Source organism: Stigmatopora nigra, chromosome 21 (genome assembly GCF_051989575.1).
Source record: "Stigmatopora nigra isolate UIUO_SnigA chromosome 21, RoL_Snig_1.1, whole genome shotgun sequence".
Classification (NCBI taxonomy): Eukaryota; Metazoa; Chordata; class Actinopteri; order Syngnathiformes; family Syngnathidae; genus Stigmatopora; species Stigmatopora nigra.
In genome coordinates this window covers 8,388,476-8,412,324 of record NC_135528.1, presented here as the reverse complement: position 1 = coordinate 8,412,324, position 23,849 = coordinate 8,388,476, and the positions used below count along the sequence as shown (strand labels likewise).

Below are 23,849 nucleotides of genomic sequence, written 5' to 3'. Positions count from 1 at the left end.
ATACTAACCTATGTCGTTTTTTTTCCAAAGAAACGACATACTAACCTATGTCGTTTTTTCCAAATAAAACGACATACTAACCTATGTCGTTTTTTTCCATAAAAACGACATACTAACCTATGTCGTTTTTTCCAAATAAAACGACATACTAACCTATGTCGTTTTTTTCCATAAAAACGACATACTAACCTATGTCGTTTTTTTCCAAAAAAACGACATACTAACCTATGTCGTTTTTTCAAAATAAAACGACATACTAACCTATGTCGTTTTTTTCCATAAAAACGACATACTAACCTATGTCGTTTTTTTCCAAAAAAACGACATACTAACCTATGTCGTTTTTTCAAAAAAAACGACATACTAACCTATGTCGTTTTTTTTCCAAAGAAACGACATACTAACCTATGTCGTTTTTTCCAAATAAACGACATACTAACCTATGTCGTTTTTTTCCATAAAAACGACATACTAACCTATGTCGTTTTTTTCCAAAAAAACGACATACTAACCTATGTCGTTTTTTTCCAAAAAAACGACATACTAACCTATGTCGTTTTTTAAAAAAAAACGACATACTAACCTATGTCGTTTTTTTCCAAAAAAACGACATAGGTTAGTATGTCGTTTTTATGGAAAAAACGACATAGGTTAGTATGTCGTTTTTTTTTGGAAAAAAAACGACATAGGTTAGTATGTCGTTTTTTTGGAAAAAAACGACATAGGTTAGTATGTCGTTTTTTTTGAAAAAACGACATAGGTTAGTATGTCGTTTTTTTGGAAAAAAACGACATAGGTTAGTATGTCGTTTTTTTTGAAAAAACGACATAGGTTAGTATGTCGTTTTTTTCCATAAAAACGACATACTAACCTATGTCGTTTTTTTCCAAAAAAACGACATACTAACCTATGTCGTTTTTTTCCAAAAAAACGACATACTAACCTATGTCGTTTTTTTTCCAAAGAAACGACATACTAACCTATGTCGTTTTTTCCAAATAAAACGACATACTAACCTATGTCGTTTTTTTCCATAAAAACGACATACTAACCTATGTCGTTTTTTTCCAAAAAAAACGACATACTAACCTATGTCGTTTTTTCAAAAAAAACGACATACTAACCTATGTCGTTTTTTTCCATAAAAACGACATACTAACCTATGTCGTTTTTTTCCAAAAAAACGACATACTAACCTATGTCGTTTTTTTCCAAAAAAACGACATACTAACCTATGTCGTTTTTTTTCCAAAGAAACGACATACTAACCTATGTCGTTTTTTCCAAATAAAACGACATACTAACCTATGTCGTTTTTTTCCATAAAAACGACATACTAACCTATGTCGTTTTTTCCAAATAAAACGACATACTAACCTATGTCGTTTTTTTCCATAAAAACGACATACTAACCTATGTCGTTTTTTTCCAAAAAAACGACATACTAACCTATGTCGTTTTTTCAAAATAAAACGACATACTAACCTATGTCGTTTTTTTCCATAAAAACGACATACTAACCTATGTCGTTTTTTTCCAAAAAAACGACATACTAACCTATGTCGTTTTTTCAAAAAAAACGACATACTAACCTATGTCGTTTTTTTTCCAAAGAAACGACATACTAACCTATGTCGTTTTTTCCAAATAAACGACATACTAACCTATGTCGTTTTTTTCCATAAAAACGACATACTAACCTATGTCGTTTTTTTCCAAAAAAACGACATACTAACCTATGTCGTTTTTTTCCAAAAAAACGACATACTAACCTATGTCGTTTTTTAAAAAAAAACGACATACTAACCTATGTCGTTTTTTTCCAAAAAAACGACATACTAACCTATGTCGTTTTTTTCCAAAAAAACGACATACTAACCTATGTCGTTTTTTTCCAAAAAAAAATGACATACTAACCTATGTCGTTTTTTTCCAAAAAAAACGACATACTAACCTATGTCGTTTTTTTCCAAAAAAACGACATACTAACCTATGTCGTTTTTTTCCAAAAAAACGACATACTAACCTATGTCGTTTTTTTCAAAAAAAAACGACATACTAACCTATGTCGTTTTTTTCCAAAAAAACGACATACTAACCTATGTCGTTTTTTTCCATAAAAACGACATACTAACCTATGTCGTTTTTTTCCAGAAAAACGACATACTAACCTATGTCGTTTTTTTCCAGAAAAACGACATACTAACCTATGTCGTTTTTTTCCAAAAAAACGACATACTAACCTATGTCGTTTTTTCCATAAAAACGACATACTAACCTATGTCGTTTTTTTCCAAAAAAAAAACGACATACTAACCTATGTCGTTTTTTTCCCAAAAAAACGACATACTAACCTATGTCGTTTTTTCCATAAAAACGACATACTAACCTATGTCGTTTTTTTCAAAAAAAACGACATACTAACCTATGTCGTTTTTTTCCAAAAAAACGACATACTAACCTATGTCGTTTTTTTCCATAAAAACGACATACTAACCTATGTCGTTTTTTTCCAGAAAAACGACATACTAACCTATGTCGATTTTTTCCAGAAAAACGACATACTAACCTATGTCGTTTTTTTCCAAAAAAACGACATACTAACCTATGTCGTTTTTTCCATAAAAACGACATACTAACCTATGTCGTTTTTTTCCAAAAAAAAACGACATACTAACCTATGTCGTTTTTTTCCCAAAAAAACGACATACTAACCTATGTCGTTTTTTCCATAAAAACGACATACTAACCTATGTCGTTTTTTTCCAAAAAAACGACATACTAACCTATGTCGTTTTTTTCCATAAAAACGACATACTAACCTATGTCGTTTTTTCCAAAATAACGACATACTAACCTATGTCGTTTTTTTCCAAAAAAACGACATACTAACCTATGTCGTTTTTTTCCAAAAAAACGACATACTAACCTATGTCGTTTTTTCCAAAAAAAACGACATACTAACCTATGTCGTTTTTTTCCAAAAAAACGACATACTAACCTATGTCGTTTTTTCCATAAAAACGACATACTAACCTATGTCGTTTTTTTCAAAAAAAAACGACATACTAACCTATGTCGTTTTTTTCCAAAAAAACGACATACTAACCTATGTCGTTTTTTTCCATAAAAACGACATACTAACCTATGTTGTTTTTTTCCATAAAAACGACATACTAACCTATGTCGTTTTTTTCCAAAAAAACGACATACTAACCTATGTCGTTTTTTTCCAAAAAAAACGACATACTAACCTATGTCGTTTTTTTCCAAAAAAACGACATACTAACCTATGTCGTTTTTTTCCATAAAAACGACATACTAACCTATGTCGTTTTTTTCCATAAAAACGACATACTAACCTATGTCGTTTTTTTCAAAAAAAACGACATACTAACCTATGTCGTTTTTTTCCAAAAAAACGACATACTAACCTATGTCGTTTTTTTTCAAAAAAAACGACATACTAACCTATGTCGTTTTTTTCCAAAAAAACGACATACTAACCTATGTCGTTTTTTTCCATAAAAACGACATACTAACCTATGTCGTTTTTTTTCCAAAATAACGACATACTAACCTATGTCGTTTTTTTCCATAAAAACGACATACTAACCTATGTCGTTTTTTTCCAGAAAAACGACACACTAACCTATGTCGTTTTTTTCCAGAAAAACGACATACTAACCTATGTCGTTTTTTTCCAAAAAAATGACATACTAACCTATGTCGTTTTTTTCCAAAAAAACGACATACTAACCTATGTCGTTTTTTTCCAAAAAAAACGATATACTAACCTATGTCGTTTTTTTCCCAAAAAAACGACATACTAACCTATGTCGTTTTTTCCATAAAAACGACATACTAACCTATGTCGTTTTTTTCCAAAAAAACGACATACTAACCTATGTCGTTTTTTTCCATAAAAACGACATACTAACCTATGTCGTTTTTTTCCAAAATAACGACATACTAACCTATGTCGTTTTTTTCCAAAAAAACGACATACTAACCTATGTCGTTTTTTCCAAAAAAACGACATACTAACCTATGTCGTTTTTTCCAAAAAAAACGACATACTAACCTATGTCGTTTTTTTCCAAAAAAACGACATACTAACCTATGTCGTTTTTTCCATAAAAACGACATACTAACCTATGTCGTTTTTTTCCATAAAAACGACATACTAACCTATGTCGTTTTTTTCCAAAAAAACGACATACTAACCTATGTCGTTTTTTCCATAAAAACGACATACTAACCTATGTCGTTTTTTTCCAAAAAAAACGACATACTAACCTATGTCGTTTTTTCAAAATAAAACGACATACCAACCTATGTCGTTTTTTTCCAAAAAAACGACATACTAACCTATGTCGTTTTTTTAAAAAAAAACGACATACTAACCTATGTCGTTTTTTTCCAAAAAAACGACATACTAACCTATGTCGTTTTTTTCCATAAAAACGACATACTAACCTATGTCGTTTTTTTCCAAAAAAACGACATACTAACCTATGTCGTTTTTTCCATAAAAACGACATACTAACCTATGTCGTTTTTTCCATAAAAACGACATACTAACCTATGTCGTTTTTTTCCAAAAAAAACGACATACTAACCTATGTCGTTTTTTCCATAAAAACGACATACTAACCTATGTCGTTTTTTTTCAAAAAAACGACATACTAACCTATGTCGTTTTTTTCCAAAAAAAAAGACATACTAACCTATGTCGTTTTTTTCCAAAAAAACGACATACTAACCTATGTCGTTTTTTTCCATAAAAACGACATACTAACCTATGTCGTTTTTTTCCAAAAAAACGACATACTAACCTATGTCGTTTTTTTCCAAAAAAACGACATACTAACCTATGTCGTTTTTTTTCAAAAAAACGACATACTAACCTATGTCGTTTTTTTCCAAAAAAAAAGACATACTAACCTATGTCGTTTTTTTCCAAAAAAACGACATACTAACCTATGTCGTTTTTTTCCATAAAAACGACATACTAACCTATGTCGTTTTTTTCCAAAAAAACGACATACTAACCTATGTCGTTTTTTTCCAAAAAAACGACATACTAACCTATGTCGTTTTTTTCCATAAAAACGACATACTAACCTATGTCGTTTTTTTCCAAAAAAACGACATACTAACCTATGTCGTTTTTTTCCAAAAAAAACGACATACTAACCTATGTCGTTTTTTCAAAATAAAACGACATACTAACCTATGTCGTTTTTTTCCAAAAAAACGACATACTAACCTATGTCGTTTTTTTCCATAAAAACGACATACTAACCTATGTCGTTTTTTTTCCAAAATAACGACATACTAACCTATGTCGTTTTTTTCCAAAAAAACGACATACTAACCTATGTCGTTTTTTCCAAAAAAACGACATACTAACCTATGTCGTTTTTTCCAAAAAAAACGACATACTAACCTATGTCGTTTTTTTCCAAAAAAAACGACATACTAACCTATGTCGTTTTTTTCCCAAAAAAACGACATACTAACCTATGTCGTTTTTTCCATAAAAACGACATACTAACCTATGTCGTTTTTTTCCAAAAAAACGACATACTAACCTATGTCGTTTTTTTCCATAAAAACGACATACTAACCTATGTCGTTTTTTTTCCAAAAAAACGACATACTAACCTATGTCGTTTTTTTCCAAAAAAACGACATACTAACCTATGTCGTTTTTTCCAAAAAAACGACATACTAACCTATGTCGTTTTTTCCAAAAAAAACGACATACTAACCTATGTCGTTTTTTTCCAAAAAAACGACATACTAACCTATGTCGTTTTTTCCATAAAAACGACATACTAACCTATGTCGTTTTTTCCATAAAAACGACATACTAACCTATGTCGTTTTTTTCCAAAAAAAACGACATACTAACCTATGTCGTTTTTTCCATAAAAACGACATACTAACCTATGTCGTTTTTTTTCAAAAAAACGACATACTAACCTATGTCGTTTTTTTCCAAAAAAAAGACATACTAACCTATGTCGTTTTTTTCCAAAAAAACGACATACTAACCTATGTCGTTTTTTTCCATAAAAACGACATACTAACCTATGTCGTTTTTTTCCAAAAAAACGACATACTAACCTATGTCGTTTTTTTCCAAAAAAACGACATACTAACCTATGTCGTTTTTTTCCAAAAAAACGACATACTAACCTATGTCGTTTTTTTCCCAAAAAAACGACATACTAACCTATGTCGTTTTTTCCATAAAAACGACATACTAACCTATGTCGTTTTTTTCCAAAAAAACGACATACTAACCTATGTCGTTTTTTTCCATAAAAACGACATACTAACCTATGTCGTTTTTTTTCCAAAATAACGACATACTAACCTATGTCGTTTTTTTCCAAAAAAACGACATACTAACCTATGTCGTTTTTTCCAAAAAAACGACATACTAACCTATGTCGTTTTTTCCAAAAAAAACGACATACTAACCTATGTCGTTTTTTTCCAAAAAAACGACATACTAACCTATGTCGTTTTTTCCATAAAAACGACATACTAACCTATGTCGTTTTTTCCATAAAAACGACATACTAACCTATGTCGTTTTTTTCCAAAAAAAACGACATACTAACCTATGTCGTTTTTTCCATAAAAACGACATACTAACCTATGTCGTTTTTTTTCAAAAAAACGACATACTAACCTATGTCGTTTTTTTCCAAAAAAAAAGACATACTAACCTATGTCGTTTTTTTCCAAAAAAACGACATACTAACCTATGTCGTTTTTTTCCATAAAAACGACATACTAACCTATGTCGTTTTTTTCCAAAAAAACGACATACTAACCTATGTCGTTTTTTTCCAAAAAAACGACATACTAACCTATGTCGTTTTTTTCCATAAAAACGACATACTAACCTATGTCGTTTTTTTCCATAAAAACGACATACTAACCTATGTCGTTTTTTGGAAAAAACAACATAGTTTATAGCTATTATGTCGTTTTTGGGGAGAAAAACGACATAGTTTATAGCTACTATGTCGTTTTTTTCCCAAAAAAACGACATACTAACCTATGTCGTTTTTTGGGGAAAAAACGACATACTAACCTATGTCGTTTTTTTCCATAAAAAACGACATACTAACCTATGTCGTTTTTTGGAAAAAACAACATAGTTTATAGCTATTATGTCGTTTTTGGGGAGAAAAACGACATAGTTTATAGCTACTATGTCGTATTTTCTCCAAAAAACGACATAGTTTATAGCTACTATGTCGTTTTTGGGGAGAAAAACGACATAGTTTATAGCTACTATGTCGCTTTTGGGGAGAAAAACGACATAGTTTATAGCTACTATGTCGTTTTTTCTCCGAAAAACGACATAGTAACCTATGTCGTTTTTTGGAGAAAAACGACATAGTAACCTATGTCGTTTTTTTTCCAAAAAAACGACATAGGTTACTATGTCGTTTTTTTTTTTGGAAAAAAACGACATAGGTTACTATGTCGTTTTTTTGGAAAAAAACGACATAGTAACCTATGTCGTTTTTTGGAGAAAAACGACATAAGTTACTATGTCGTTTTTTCGGAAAAAAACGACATAGGTTACTATGTCGTTTTTTGGCGAAAAACGACATAGGTTACTATGTCGTTTTTTTGGAAAAAAAACGACATAGTAACCTATGTCGTTTTTTTCCATAAAACGACATAGTAACCTATGTCGTTTTTCGCCAAAAAACGACATAGTAACCTATGTCGTTTTTCTCCAAAAAACGACATAGGTTACTATGTCGTTTTTTTGGAAAAAAAACGACATGGTAACCTATGTCGTTTTTCGCCAAAAAACGACATAGTAACCTATGTCGACATAGTAACCTATGTGGTTTTTTTGGAAAAAAATGACATAGGTTGTCGTTTTTTTCAAAAAAAAACGACATAGGTTACTATGTCGTTTTTTTGGGAAAAAACGACATAGTAACCTATGTCGTTTTTTGGAGAAAATACTTAACATAGATAACCCAAAGTGTTCTCAGAATCATTCCATTTGTTTGCCGTTGCTGCCGCTTTGTGGTGAAATTGCAAACTACTAGTAAGTGAGAGTGGACAGGTTTTGATTGGACTCGCCAATTGACAAATACAACAATCTTTATTATCTTTCTCTGAACATTTTGATCTACAAATATCAAGTACTGAAAATGTTTCAATTCCACTCGGAATGAACACAAACTATTAAATAGAACTATTGTATATAAATGCTTTGTTCCTGGTGGACGGTATTTGCTTAAAGTCAATACCCGTCATTCTTCAGTCGCATAACTATTAATGGCTTTTTTGTTTTGGTGCAAACACATCCTGTCTATTGGACATTTAAAAAAAATACAGTACAAAACTACAAGTAGAAACTGACTAAATAGGTAGAAACATAACCACATAAAATCAGGAAAAATGTAAAACAGACAAAGAAATCTTTGGACCTGAACTTTTCAAGGTGAGTACTATTACGCGTAACCATGAATTTGTTTACAGTAGAGTCCATGAAGGTAAGTAGAATTAAGTCTTCTGTTTATTGTATGTCAAAACTATTGACTGACTTTAGGTTCTCTGAGAACAAAAACATGGAACAAACATAAGACATTTAAGTACATTAAAATAGACAAGTTCAAATTTTGGGCCACTTTAACCTTCCAAATGTCACATTTTCTTAGCTCATTTCCATGTCTTTTTGTACCCGTGTGCATACACAAATAGAAATACAAATAATTAGTGCACCAAATGTCTTTGCATATGTTTAGTCAATGCGTATTTGTGTTAACAGATGTTTCCGATGGTCTTCACGTCCCTTTATGAAGAGATCCCAAGGTGGAAGTGGAACGGCTGGTCACCTGGAGGAAGAACAAGTGATTCGTCATTGGGAAACATTGTGGTTTGAGTGGTCAGACACTACATTAGGAGGCCAGGGTTCAAATCCTGGTCAGTGCACCCTTATCGGGTCTGCAGTGACCTGCATTGTATGCTGGTTGGACACTGAAGGTTGCCCCTTTGGTACAAGTGTACACTTGCACCAAGGAGCAACTTTGAATGTCCAACCAACATACCTACATGGTGTGCTGGTTGGATACTTGAGGCTGGTACACTAAGACAAGTGTACCAGTGTACCAACCTCAAGTGTCCAACCAGCACACCATGTAGGTATGTTGGTTGTACACTCGAGGTTACCCCTTTGGTACAAGTGTACACTTGTACCAAAAGGATAACCCCGAGTGTACAACCAACATACCATTTAGGTATGGTTGGACACTCTTTGTTGCCCCTTGGTGCAAATGTACACTTGTACCAAGGGGCATCCTCGAGTGTCCAACCAACATACCTACATGGTGTGCTGGTTGGACACTTGAGGCTGGTATACTAGTACAAGTGTACTGGTGTTCCAACCTCAAATGTCCAACCAGCACACCATGTAGGTATATTGGTTGGACACTTGAGGATGCCTCTTTGGTACAAGCGTACATTTGTACCAAGGGGCAACAAAGAGTGTCCAACCAACATACCATACAGGTCACTGTAGACTCGACAATGGTGCACCGACCAGGATTTGAACCCTGGCCTCCTAATGTAATGACTGACGCTCTAACCACTAAGCCACAAAAGTGGTTAGAGCATTGACCAATGCATTGGCCACACAGCTCTGGGGAGCAGAGGATCAAATCCCAGTCAACTCACTTAGGTCAAGTTTGCATTTTCTCCCCACGCCTGCATGAGTTTCCTCCAAGTATTCCACTTTACTACCAACATTCCAAAGAAATGCATGGTAGGCTGGTTGGGCACTCTAAATTGCCCCTTGGTATGTATGAGTGTGAGCATGAATGACTGTCCTTTGTATCCTTATGTACTGCGATCGATTTAGGGTGGCTCTGTGGCCAGTCGATTACAGGACACGAGGAGACAAAGGACAATCATTCACGCTCACACTCAAACATACCAAGTGGGCAATTTCAAGTGTCCAACCAACCTCCCATGCAAGTCTTTGGAATGTGGGAGGAAACTGGAGTACCTGGAGGAAATTCACGCAGGCCTGGGGAGAACGTGCAAGCTCCACTCAGCGAGAACGGTCCTGGGATCAGATCCTCGACTCCAGAACTGTGAGGCCCACACAGTAACCACTCACCTGCCAGGTCATCTAAATGGAAAAGTGTTGCCTTGTTAAAAATAAAAATGATTATTGATATAATACTCACTTGTCGGGAATTTTCTGTGGAGGAATGGACTTCATTTCCAAAGTGTCCGTTGAGCCGCAACATTGCTGCAAAAGACATAGAAAAAGTGGTCGCGTGTGTCAAGTCGAGTAAGATTGTGAGTGCTTTAACTTACCCTGCGGGTCCAGTCTTGGGTCCACGAAGCCCCAGTGCTGATAGAGAGCGGCCAGTTCGTGCGGATTGTAGCCCTTCAGGAGGCTCACCACGTCAAAGTCCGCAGGGGGGTCCGTCGCTACGTTGCTCTTTGCCTGAGAGTACAGGAGTGGGTCCAAGTAGGCACGGTGGCCCCACATGCTCATCGTGGCCCAGAGGTCAGCCCCCTTGGGACTGGGAGAAGGGAGTCTTTGAGGGTGCCGTGGAATTGAGTCGGACGAGGCAGCGCTGTGACTCAACATAAAACCCAGACCCTCCTTTGGAAAGTGGCCCTCTTCCGCCGTGCGAACGGAGACATTCTTGGTGGACGAGCTGGCTTTGCCGCCACTGCTGCTTTCCGACGTGCGCTTCTGCTCCGACTTCACCCTGCCGCGGGAATCCGGCGCTTTGGCGTCCTTGGACTTGGTGCTGGATTGGCTCTTAGAGGGCGTGCGGTTGGCATCGGCGGCGGCTGGCGGTTGTGTTCGCTGACTCCGGGGTGCTGGCAACGCCGGGCAGTCTTTCCCTTCCAGGAATGGCGGCGCTCCCGTGCGCCTCCAGCGGGACGTCTTTGGACCCCGGGTGCCGTTGGAGCAAGGCGCCCACTTGGGAGCGACGGAACTGCCGCTGCCCACTCGGTGCAACACTCGCTGATGGATCCACAACACTTCGGGGTAGCGGGTGGCGTGGGAACAATACGGGCAGCGATGTCTCGGCGGGTCTTCTTTTTGGATCGAGTCCCATCTTTTGTTGTCGGTCAGGGCAGACAGGTTGAGAAGACTCCCCAGTTCGCCGGCCTCGCCGCACTTTTCCGTCTTGACGTTGAGCTCGCCGGGTAAGCCGGGGAAGGGGTTCCAATACGGCTGGCAGAGCTGAGCGCTCCTTTTGCGGAGGTAGTCCACGTACCTGGAGGCCGCGAAGTCGTTTTGGCTGGTTGCTTTGTCCGAGGACACGGTGGCTTTGACGTCCCGGTGGCGCGTCTGCACGTGAGAGCTGAGGAGAGATGCATCCGACGTGTGGAAGTCGCAGTGCTGGCACAGTAAGGGCTTTTCATCTGTGGGAACAAAGTCAATAAAAAAAAACATTCGACATAAATGTTTTTGCAATGTCCACTCCTTCCATAAAGGTTTCCTGCAGACCCACTCTGTTCCACAAGAGAGTGCTCTCACTACACAATGAAATATGGCATGTTTGCCTAATGTTTGATTTTTGCTTTTTAAAAACTTTTAGGATGGCAATTTTGTTGAATTTTGTTTGTTTTCCCATAAATTTAGGATGGACACTGTAAGGCTAGATTAAGTAATGGTATAAGGTTTTATATTGTATTTTCAAATCAAAAATATATTTTTAAGGCAGAAAAAGCCTTACTATACTATGTCATTTTTACGAAAAAAGTCTTACTATACTATGTCGTTTTTACGAAAAAACTCTTACTATACTATGTCGTTTTTACGAAAAAAGTCTTACTAAACTATGTCGTTTTTTAACCAAAATAGCCTTACTATACTATGTCATTTTTTCCAAAAAGAAAAGCCTTACTATACATGGTCATACTTTTAAAATAAAAAGCCTAACTATACATGGTCGCAAATTTAAAGGCAAAAAAGCCTTACTATACATGGTTGTTTGTGATGTGCATCTTACCTTTTTGATCCTGATTGCTGGTGCTGCTGCTACTGCTGCTATTGTTGTCAGTGTTGTTGTTGTTGCTGCTGCCACTACGTGCATCTTGGCTTGACCTGTGCTGCAGCGCCTCGTAAAAGGCTCTCCCAAGTCCATTCAGCAAGATGCGATCCTTCAGGCAACTCTTTTTCTCCACGCCGTCACCCTTCTTCTTCTTGGCCCCGGCGGCGGGCACTTCGACGGTCTTCCTCTTCTTCTCCGGCTTGACTGGCACGTATTCTCCTTTGGCCGTGTCGAAGGCCACCTCGGCGTCGGCCAGCCTCTCTTCCCAGCCCAGGCATTTCTCGCCCGCTTCCGCCAGTCTTCCCCTGGTGGCCAACTGCCACGCCTGGTAGCTGCACAGCGGATCCAGTTCCGGGATCCTTCGGCCCAGCTCCGCCCGGGCCTCTTTCGACGTCGTCCGCGTCAGGCGGAGGCCTTCCAAAAAGCACTCCTGGGTCGGCGGCGAGGATTGAGAGTCTGGCGCCGCCTTTGGGCCGGGCTTGTGGAAGCGCTCGTGCGCACGTAGATTCTCACAGTCGGCGAAGAAGTGGCCGCAGGTTCCGCAGAGCTCGTAGAGGCACTCGTCGTTGGCTAGGGCGGTCGGGTCTTGTGGCACGCCGTTCACGGTGGGAGGCGGCCGCTCGCCCTCGCCGCCCTGCAGCTGTGCTTTGGCCCGGTGGATGCGCATGTGGCTCTGGAGGAACCAGGCTTGGCGGAATCGTCGGCCGCAAATACGACAGCCGTGGTCCTGCACGTTTCGGAGTCGCCTCACCTGAGTCTCGAGCGGTCCCACATCGGCCTCGGGATCCTTGGCTTTTTTCTTGGCGGCTTTCTTTTTGATCGTTTCCGCCGCGTCGGGGGTCTCGCCTTCTTTGGGCCGCTCGTCGAGGCCCAGTAGGCCCAGCTTGTGGCTTCGGACGTGCGCTTTCAGAGTTCCTTTCTGCGCCGTCCTGTGGTCGCAGTAGGGGCACTTGTAGGGTTTCTCGCGGGTGTGCCGCCGCATGTGCTGCGACAGCGAGCTGAGGAGTGGGAAAGTGCGGCCGCAAACGCCGCACGTGTGGCCCGAAGCGGGGTCTTCCTCCATCTCGCCGTCTATGTCCCGGCTCACTTTGGTCTCCATTGAGGACGCAGTTCTTGGGAAGAGAGGAGTCCGCTGACGAGGTTGATTTCAGAGAGTTGGTAGGTTGGCGGCAACAGAGTTGAAAAATGTGGAACGCATCACTGCTTTGGGGTCATCCGGCCATTCGGAATTCCTTGGCAGACTCTTCACTCGGGAAAACCTGGAAAATAAGACGAGAGGATTTGTTAATCAGTGAATTTGGAAGAACACTTGAGCACAAAAGTCAACACAACTGACAAAAAAACGGTTGTTTGTGAATGATTCTTCAGAGAAGAAGAAAACAATCACAAATTCTTCACAATCAATAAATCGTCTAATACATTTCAACAACTCTTTCTACCTCCAATCACTTCCCAAAACCTGCCACTTCTTTGTCATATTTCTACTCAGTTTCACTCAGGACACGTCAAATAAGGAGTTTACGCAAAAGCCGCCTCCTGACAATCCATTTAGGACAATTTGCAATTACAGGCCACTGTGGTATAACCTTTGTCCCTCACCAGTGAAGAGGCGCCTGTCTGCATGTATTAGAGCGCCGGCCTGTGTCCAAATTGAGTGTGTGAGGCCAAGCATGAAGAGACGTATTCATTCCCGGGCCAATGAGGATAGGCCCTGGGGGTCAGCACACTCTAATTCACGATCAATAATCCATTATGACCCAACGTTGCCGTGCACGCACACACAAACACATTTGCTAAGTGCTGACATGACAGTCTTGTTTGTTGGCATGTCGGCGGACATCGTCGCTCCGTGTCTACTTTTCATAGTAAGTGGCAAAAATGAAGGTCCGTGAGCTTTAAGTAGCTCCCATACACGTGCTCGCTTTAGACAATGGCGCCCGTTTCTAAAGCGGGCCGGTCACGTGACGGCGCCAGACGCACACGGACACTTTTTGTTTCTGTCCCGAGAACGGATACGCCGCAAAACGTTGGCGCTGGAAAAAGTAAAACCTGCTATTGTGTCGCCCTCACCAAAACTGTCACATCGCCTCACGTCTGGGGGCCCCCGCCGCCCGGGTCGGAGAGGGAGGGGGGGGGGGGGGGGGGGGTTCGAGAGGGTCATTGTTCGAGTGGGGCCGGCGTGTCGACGCCAAAGACGACCCCGGCCGGCCTCGGGTTGCTACTTGAGCGAGACGAAGTGATTTGTTGTTTTTAAGTTTGGGAATGAGTTCTTCCGTGTACTTTTGGCGTCGTCCGGGCTCGGGTCGGAAGGGGATGGTTTGGGACGTGGCAGGTGTTCTTCTCTAGGCAGACGCCGTGAGATTAGCGTACGGGTAATGTGGCACGCTGTCCTGCGCGAGGGGGTGGGGGGAGGACTGGAGGGTGGCAATTAGGGGGTTAAGGTACAATGGGGATGAAGTCAACAGATGGGAATAAACAGGCCATCAGTGTGTGGCGGTGATGGTGGTGGGGGGCGATGGGGGGGAGCTGGGACTTGGTCGCCACAGCATTAAGAAGCCTTTGTTGAGGCAATCTACAAAAGAGGAAAACTCCTCGATATGACTTAAATGTGGCAGCACCTCGCCAGACCAAAAGGATTAAGTGCGTTGTTTAGTGGGAAGTGGGCGGATTCAACAACAAAAAATGCTTTTGTTTTGTTGTTGTGGTGGTTTCCAAATAGTACTTTTTGTCAAAACAAGTGTTCCATTGTCGGAGTTGGAATTCACACTTAGTTAAGTCTAGTCGAATGTCTTATTTTTGTCAAATGAATGCTTATTTGTTAATATTTTTTGCCTAATTTTAATCCAAATACATATTTTTTAATCATTTTTCTTATTTTTACTTATACACAGTTCCCCAAACATCGCTAATCCAATTTTTTTCCCCCAAATGGGTTATTAATAAACCTAACGGAAAATTCTTTAGCATCAGCAGTGCATGATAATATAAGCCTCTCCTACATTTGTGTCCTTTTCACCTCATGCCTTTGGAGGTGCGTAAAGTAATGTCGCTTCGGGGTGGGGGTGGGTTTTTTTCCGAGTTCTACTCGTATCTTTTAGAATCCCTCGCGCCCCTTTTCTCTCCCTTTTCTTTGGCAGATGAATAGGCATGTCCAGTCAGCTGTCCTGGCATTGATTCATCCTGACGTCCCACAACTAGCTCAGCACAAACTCCCTATGGTTAGGCTGCCGTGCGCTCTCATGTGTGTGAGAGAGCTCTTGCATGAGAGAGAGAGAGGAGGGAGAGGGAAAAAAATATATATAAATAAAAAAAATCCAGCCACTGCCGGCCGGTGTGCGTGTCGCACCAAAAAGTCCGGGTGCGATTTCCTGCCAAGGACTAGAAATAGCAACATTGGCGAGTATGCTTTTTACAAAACGGGTCTTTTTCCAAAGGCCTACTAGGTAAAACGGGGGCAGATGCTTTAACGCGTCGAGCCCTTTTGAAGATGAGGTCATTGAAATATTGTGAAAGAGCGATAGCGGCGAGATTGAGCCAAACTACCGCTGACCGGAGCGGCTAGCACGTGACCGTCCTTATGCTTGTGTTCAGAGCCCCACTCGCTAAGCCCCCCGCCCGCCCGTCCGTCCGCACCTCACATCGACTGTTTTCCCACCAATAATCCTGTCTGTTTCCATCAGGCGGCATCAAACAAATCTGATACAACACATGCGTGCTTCACAAATGTTGGGTAAATAAAAAAAAGCGTTTCCATCTTCATCTCTTAACAATCAGTCAAATTCACAGTGAGTCACAATAACGGAAAAGGTCTTTTTTAGCAGCCAGTTGTTACATTTCAAGTCTATGTCAAGCTATAGTCACCTATAATGGGTCAAAGGATAAATACACCTAACAATGACTGTATTGCTCAGTGTCCCTAAAAATGGTAAACAACCTACATTGCTCTATATCGAATAAAAAAAAAAAAAAAAGTTTTAAATTTGACCAAGATTTGGACACTAGAGAAAAAAAAATGGAAAACTACATAGTACAGTAAGGCTTTTTTCTTAAAAAACAACATAGTATAACGACTTTAGCACAAAGACTGGAATCTAAAACAATTTTTACAAAGACAAAATGCTCCTCAAACTGCATAACTCAATTGGATATATACTACAGTACTTTGGCATCACTATTATCATTGGCTACTTCCATTATAGTGCATTTTCCGATGAAACGAGCCCACAAATGAGTCGTCATTTGTTTCCTCGAACGACTTAGCAACAATGAAGCTGGTGTGGGCAAACAGCTTCATCTACCTAAAAGATTAGACAGCCGCCGGCTTCACAGTCAAATAACTTGCGCACATTTCCCCCCGCCCCCCTTCCTCGCCGCCTTCCTCCAACCAAGCCAGTGTGCAGTTAGTTACACAACATACACACAGGGATTATTACTCTTCACGGCACCGGGAGAGATCGCGCCTTTTATCATCAAATCAAAAAGGACTAAAAAAGTGAATGGCGTCAAAACGTCGAGCAAAATGTTGGCCGTGAAACCTGAAATTTTAGATGCCAATATTAGTTTTAATGTAACTTTTGCCTTTGTGGGCCTTCGCTCTTTATTTGGGAGTGGATTGGCTGTTGTGGGAGACACTGGCGTATAATCTGCGGGCATTAGCTTGCTCTCTAAAAAAAGCACTCTCAACAGGGATTAGATTATCGCAGCAAGGTCAGCGGCTACTCGCCACCACCGTTTCTCTCGCCGGCCGGGGCTCTTTCGGTATTTTTCGCCGTGAACGTTTCAACTCGGCCAAATATTTTGGGTGACTTTTTAACCTTTTTATCATGAGCCGACGTGGACGGTGACAGGTCGTACGTTAAATCAAAAAGGACGTGACCTCGCCGTTGAAATGGACAGGACGTTTATCGGCGTCATAGAGTTGAGCCTAACAGCTGTTTTGTGATGAACGCAACACATGTTGTGTTCTTTGATGACGTGTCAATGGTAAACATACGTAGGCCAGATCAAGGTTACGATTATGGCGACGTAAGGCGATACGAGCGCGGCCATTTTGCCTTGCGGCAAAGCAGAAGAATGACAGCTGGCAGCAGGGTTTGGATTAGGTTTCCCCGTCGAGGCTACTGCATCTTTTACACCGCCCCGCTGCCGGGGAATAGAATGGCGCTATAGTAACCCGACTCCCCCCGGCGAAGCCATCCAATCTCGTCTCGGCCCTCGACGGGGTTAAACGAAAAAGACGCCGCCACTACTTCCCATCTGGATGTTTTGAGGGGTTTTAGGAATAAACTTTGGAATCAAATTGAGATGCAGAGGCATTTTTGTATTGATTTTTACACGATTTTGACGTTCAAACTTTAAAAACAAAAATAAACCTACAAAATCTATGTCAATAATAGGGTTTTGTTTGGTCATATGATATGATCCTGACCTTTGAACTGTACTTTTTTTGTGATTTATTTCTAAATTTAAGGAAATCAATGAAAACACTAGCCAAAATAACGCAAATAGAAACAGAAATAAATGTTATTTTAGGGAATTATTCAATAGACACCATCCGAGAGTTAAATGATGATCACTGATTTAATAATCTAGAAGCAAATATAAATATAATTAAGCTTTTTTTTTTACGAAGAGCCTGACAGGTTTTACGTTTTTGTCCTTGATGGCAGCATTTTGTGAGTCTAACATTACTAATAATAAGTGTAAGCTAGTTTTTAACTCTGGAAAAAAAGTCTTCTACCATTCCTATTTACCCATATACAATAGTAGTTGTTATAAACTGCTATTACTTTCTTGCATCTCCATCAGGGTCACCTGACTTCCCATGCTATCCTTTATAGGGCACTAAGAATTTCTACAAACGAGGCTGGCCGTGAAGGCAACATAGTTTAATCAGCATCTTCCTTTACGATGGAAACAAAGTGAAGCAATGCTACAACGAGTCCGCTTTATTAAGGGGGAAAGGCCATCTTTATCTTCCTGTCTGCTCAGTCTGTACCCATCCCCCCTCACCCCCATGCCCTGACCAGACCCCAGCCCCCCTGACCCAATCTCCGTGATTAAATCATTTTTCTTTAGCCCAAATTTGTTCCCCATCTCCCACCATCCCAACCCCGCCTCCCCCTCTCTCTCTCCCTCTCTCTCGTCTGGTAGATGGCGCGCACCCTCCTCTATTGATCGTCATGCTGAGGAGATTACCCTAATAGCTGGGATTACCTCCCCACATGTTGGGTTGGCCACATACAGAGGGGCGGGTGGGCAGGGGGGGGGGGGGGGAGCTGGGATGAGTATGGAAAAATGAAGAAACAAGTGGAATTTTGTCTAAGATAATTACGATAAGGAAAACGATGAGTACATCTGCTTTACAGTAAATTAAGAGTTAGGGGGGGTTCAAATCTGGGTTTCTGTGTACTCTGCTATGTTCCCACGTACAGAAATATGCACAGTGGGCTAAATGAAGTGTATTAATTGTCAATTCAAATGGTTATTTGTCTTTATATAGGCTTTGTTCGAAAATCTGAACAAGGTTTTGGACACCTATGATGATCCATTCGAGTAAATAAATGTTGGTTGTCTTATTTTTTTAGTTCTTTCAACTGTATTGTTTACCATGATAGCAGCATGAAAGAAGTGTGTCAAATCAAAGACAGACTACACAGACACGACCCAGGTTCACAGAGTAACTGTTGTTTTTAAAAGAAATGCATTTCACCTATGAGCGATTGGAAATGATTGAATGATGAAAATGGGTTGGATGTCTAAAGGGAGAAGAGGGATAAACTATAAAAAGTCGAGCAACATGTAGTATTTTACTTTTTGTTCAAAACCTACTTAATGGTAATATAGAGGTCAAAGATGGGGATGTTTACCAACATTTCTTCAAAACATCATTGCCAGTCACTGCCATTGACGGCGATAAAGGTCCAATCAATGTTAGTCAAGCATCATACATTAAACATAATGCCTCCTCCAGTGGTGTTTGGTGTCCAGGGACCTTGAACGCACCACCTCTATTGCAAACGATAACTACCACATGCCAATCAATTCTCAGTGTACAACAACAAAACAATCTGATGGCTATGTTCTTTTCAAAATACTCTTCAAATGGGAACTATGTACCTAATAATGAGAGATTTTGATGCTCCCCCGTTCTGATCGCTAATCCCTATTTAAAAGCCCCCACGCAATCCTTTGCAAACAACAAGCGAGGCATACGTCGTTGCTTGGCCCCCCAAAAAGTATTTTTCCCCAACGCCTTTGACTCTGATGGCTTTCTTAATGTTTGCAATAACGATAAGAAAGGGGGAAGGGGATAATAAGACAAGGAATTCCCGTTTTACCACCGCCGATCGGCCACAATGGCAGCCTTGTTTGGGCCAACTTTGTTGACAAGATGAGGATGGAAAGCGACGTCTTGTCCCGGGGCAACGGAAAGAAAAAGTGACAAGTAGATCACTTCTTACCTCGAACGTTGAGGGATCCCATCCTGATCCGTTCACAATGGCGATATAGTTGGCGGATTTAACTTTGTCGCGAAGCAGCAGCGTCGTCGTCGTCGTGTTGTCGCCGTTGTCCGCGTTGACCCAATCACGGTCGGTCCGATGCACCTGAGCCGGCCGGCCGGCAGCGATCCCTCGAGGTCAATGGCGGTGCTGCTGGAAGCCGGTGCGGACGCCGGGTGCCGTCTCGTTCCTGGAGGCGAGTGACGCAAGAGATAACGTTATTAACGTAAATAACAGAAGAGCATCTCCGCCTGGTGGCCGTGTGCGTGCGTGCGTGAGATCGTGCGTGCGTGAGTTCGTGCATGCGATCGTGCGTGCACGAGCACCCACCCCCAACAAGTAGACGGAGCCGGGATGCTTCTAGTCCTGACAATCAAGTGGATGCTTACTTCGAGGTAGTTTTAGACGGGGCCCGGTCCTCAAAGGCCAACGGTACAAACTCATTACGGACTTTTTATTTAAAGAGACAGTGTAACTATATTTTAGAATTACGTGACGTCCCTAAAGGTTTCACGATAGATTTAATACGACAGTCTCAATCCTGCAGATGGCGTTGTCATTTAAAAAAATAAACATTACAAAAACACATTGTTGCAAGAAAAAACATGGTGCATAATAGCAAACTGATTGGGTGTGTTGATGAAATTAACTTTGGGATGATAGTTAATCCTGCAAAATGAACACATTGCTGAGGCTTTTAAAGAGACAGAACACATTTAAATTTGAAATATGTGACGTCACGTCAAGTGACTGCCCTAAAAATTACTGTCATTTAACATTGCATATTGGGAAGTCATAATATTTAATATCTTTGGTCTCAAATTTGTATATTTGAGCAATATTGTTTTTTTTGTATTGAATTATAATTTTACGATATATGTATACTCAGAACAACTGCAGTAGTATTATTCATATTTTTATCACTACATTCAACTGTTAATTTAAAACATATTGCTTGAGGTACTTACAAAACACTTACTTCCTATATTAATAAAAAAAATTACCAATAACTAAATATATTGCACATCAAATTTTAGCAATGCACAATAATACAGTACTAATCCAAACAATTCTAGCCTCTAGGGAGCGGTATTGCTCTGTTTATTTATGATTCATAATTTATTTCCTTAGTGAATCCCTATTTAATTAAAAAAAATCTAAAAATAAATAAATACTTTTAAATAAACAGTAACAGAGTTGTGAGACTAATTAAGCTCGGTTCAGGGGTGCAAAATAATGCAATATGTTGGCCTTTTTAGTTCTGAGAAAGTGTGTGTGTCTGCAAAACATACCCAATTTTTTGGTTGGCGATGGCTCCTTGCAGGGTGCACTTGAAGTAATTGGCTTTGTTGTTTTTGTTTTGACAAGGTGCCGCTCATCAATCCAGCCTCCATGGCGGCGGCGTCATCTTCTTCCGCCCATTGCCGCCTAATCTCATTTGGTCACTCACCGCTGATGTTGTTTCCACTATCAGCCAATGGTAATGACTCACTGTGGTCGCCATGGCGAAATAACCTTGCTGGAGAATAAATAGAAAATAATAAACACAGATTTCCCTTCAGTTATTTTCTCCCTAAATTCTCCATTCATTTTCAATAGACACTGAATAAATTCACTCTAAATTCAAATGTTTTTACCCCTGCAAAACCAAAACGTATCATAATTGATACATCAATGTTGGGCAATGTGATATTTTTTTCCCAAATGCATTATAAAAACATTATGCAAATTCCTGCCAAATTATATTTGATGTTTTGTAGTGTTTTTGTGCCAAGGGGGAGCATTAAATGCTCATTCAAGTTTTAATTTGCAATCAATTATGTATCGGTTTGGGATTTACAAAGTTAAAATGTGAGTTTTTGATACATTTTGGGGCCCCAAACCCAAGTTTGCAACACCAAATGAAAGTAATCTAATAATAATAATAATCTGAATGTGTTATAAATCAATGCATGTATCAGGTTTTGCCATCTTATTAAAATGTAATGCAAATGCACCTGTATTTAAAATTGCATTTCTATTATAAGTGAGTGCAGTGGGGGTGTCATACCAAGTTATTTCCAGTGAGGAAGAGGATGGGGTGGAGCATCAGTGCAATGATAATGACATTGTTGTCGCCCATCTTTTCCAAGATAGCTTGCACGGTTTCCACGTTGTGTCCTGCAAGAGAAGACTTCTTGAGGAAAAGGGAGAAAACACACAATTATTCAGTAAGTTTCTCTTTCAAAATAATATATAGTAAGTCCTTGAGGCTAAATTAAGAGTGTTAACATTTTCCCATTTAACAATGTCTTTATTGATGTGGTTCTATATTATGACGGGAATGTTTTTTATCTTAAGACAAAATATGAGAACCATAAAATAGGATATAGTATTATTGTAAAAATAGTACATTTTGGGAAAATGTGTCCAAGTGTTAGTTAATCATTGAATTTGCTACAGGATGGTGCTAAATATTTTTATAATATATATAGCACTATAACCTGAGTAAATGAACGTGTGTATAATTTTAATAGTGAATTAGTTTCAACAGTAAAATACAGCTTTGCTTTACTTTTATCCAAAAACTACATTGTTGTCATCTACTGGTGACCGAGTGTCATCAAAATGGCTTTATTATTTTATCAACTATAAATTCACAGTACGTATTTGACTAATAAACATGAACATTCACATTCTAAATTACTTTTAGTTTTTTCCTACAAACCTTTCAGGGGGTTGTTAATTACTCACAGATTTTTAATACACACAGCGTGGCTCACCACAAGTAAAGCAAAGCCATAAAATATGATCACGACGCCACCATTTCAAGTCTGGTCTTGCGGTTGTCAATTAACTGTCAGCATGAGAGAAATTGTCTCTCCCAGATTTAAATCAGATTAGCAAACTCTGCGGCTGACACTTGAGCGTAATTTGTTTATCTGACAAACCTAATCCATTTATTTACTCATCAATCGTCAGTGCCCATTCCCCAATAACGATTTCCTCTTCCCTCCCGCGCAGCTTCCGAGCGTCAACTCGCGGGCGTCCGCTCGCCAAGCTTGGAAGATGTCCGGTAGCGACCACGAGAGGACGGAACTCTTCCAAAACTTCCTAAATCTCTGCAGCGCCGACATGTCTTGCAACTACTCCCACTTGCTCTCCCACAACTCCAGCTTGTACGCGGGGGTCCTGGAGTTGGCGTGGGACGGCTCGCCGTGGCTACGGATCTTCATCTCGGTGGTCTACTTTGCGGTAGCCACGGCGGGAGTAGTGGGCAACCTTCTGGTTTTATTCCTACTCTACTCTACACGCACTATCGTCACTGGCACCATCAACTTCTTCGTTTTCAACCTAGCTCTGGCCCACCTCTTATTTTCCTTAGCGTTGCCCTTCTGGGCCATGGACATGGCGTTGGACTACAGCTGGCCCTTCGGCGTGACGGCGTGCAAAGCCGTGTCACTCCTCACCGGCCTTAACGTGTTCGCCAGCTGCTTCTTTCTAACCGCCATGAGCTTAACGCGCTACTGCTTCGTAGCTGCCGCGCTCAAACCCAAAGAGTCGCCTTGCGGCCGTCCCTGCGCCTCCCCGGCGGTCACAGCCCTAATCTGGGCGGCGGCTTTGGTAGCCGCCACCCCACGGGCCGTTTTCGCCGACATCCGCCACGTGGGAAGCAGCAACGACACGGCCTGCCTGCTGAGATTCCCAGACGGAACCGCCTGGTTGGGGATAAACCAACTATTACGAGTTGTCCTGGGTTTCCTGCTCCCTTACGCCATCATCATCCTATCATACCTACTCCTACTGCGCTTCCTTTGCCGGCATAAACTGAAGGGCAGCAACAGCCGTCGCAAGGCCGACGTTTCCAAATCGGTAGCGGTGGTGGTTCTGTCCTTTTGCGCCTGCTGGTTTCCGTATAACATTCTCACACTGTGGAGCGTCATGATCCATCTGGATATCGTTGACATCAGTCCCTCTTTCTATGGGGTCCAGACCTATTTCTTCCCACTGGCTAACTGCCTGGCCTTCACCAGTAGCTGCTTCAACCCGGTTATCTACTGCCTGGTACGCAAGGAATACCGGGCAGCTCTTCGCAACATCTTTGTCAAGATGAGCTTGGCCATGGTACCCAAGATCCACTACACCACCAAGACCAACGAGGGCTCGGAGCAAGTAGGCCAACGGGCCATAGCGTTGAGCGACATTCCCAGCCAGACTAGCCAATCAGACTCTAGGCGGTATGCAGCCCTGTCCACAATTCCAACAATGGTCTCCAATTTGTAAAATT

General features: G+C 40.6%; 2 protein-coding genes and 1 long non-coding RNA gene across 9 annotated transcripts in view; 2 read left to right on the top strand and 1 right to left on the bottom strand.

Moving 5' to 3' along the window:
* The window catches only part of LOC144214994 (uncharacterized), a 20,168-nt gene extending 11,134 nt beyond the window's left edge, over nt 1–9,034 (top strand). For 2 of the 3 annotated variants that reach the window (XR_013330318.1, XR_013330317.1), the window contains exon 5: nt 8,825–9,034. This is a non-coding gene — a long non-coding RNA (uncharacterized LOC144214994). The remainder of the gene's footprint in view (nt 1–8,824) is intronic. The other variant, XR_013330319.1, reaches the window with a different exon arrangement.
* On the bottom strand, nt 8,555–21,752 carry LOC144214991 (zinc finger protein 516-like). Of its 3 annotated transcripts, XM_077743749.1 has the most exons (7): nt 21,633–21,752; nt 20,875–21,101; nt 19,544–19,772; nt 12,039–13,339; nt 10,378–11,448; nt 10,245–10,309; nt 8,555–8,891 (listed from the first exon to the last, which is right to left on the bottom strand). In XM_077743749.1, the coding sequence occupies exons 4-7, from the start codon at nt 13,177–13,179 to the stop codon at nt 8,841–8,843; spliced, it is 2,328 nt and encodes a 775-aa protein (XP_077599875.1). In that variant the 5' UTR covers nt 13,180–13,339; nt 19,544–19,772; nt 20,875–21,101; nt 21,633–21,752; the 3' UTR covers nt 8,555–8,840. The 3 variants fall into 3 exon arrangements, with proteins under 3 accessions (XP_077599875.1, XP_077599874.1, XP_077599876.1); XM_077743748.1 differs by lacking the exons at nt 20,875–21,101; nt 21,633–21,752 and adding an exon at nt 19,913–20,010; XM_077743750.1 differs by lacking the exons at nt 20,875–21,101; nt 21,633–21,752 and adding an exon at nt 19,972–20,001.
* LOC144214992 (relaxin-3 receptor 2-like) lies at nt 19,410–23,849 on the top strand. Of its 3 annotated transcripts, none has more exons than XM_077743753.1 (4): nt 19,410–19,977; nt 20,951–21,062; nt 21,715–21,792; nt 22,586–23,849. In XM_077743753.1, the coding sequence occupies exons 2-4, from the start codon at nt 21,060–21,062 to the stop codon at nt 23,843–23,845; spliced, it is 1,341 nt and encodes a 446-aa protein (XP_077599879.1). In that variant the 5' UTR covers nt 19,410–19,977; nt 20,951–21,059; the 3' UTR covers nt 23,846–23,849. The 3 variants fall into 3 exon arrangements, with proteins under 3 accessions (XP_077599879.1, XP_077599877.1, XP_077599878.1); XM_077743751.1 differs by having other exon boundaries at nt 19,410–20,014; XM_077743752.1 differs by lacking the exon at nt 19,410–19,977 and having other exon boundaries at nt 20,891–21,062.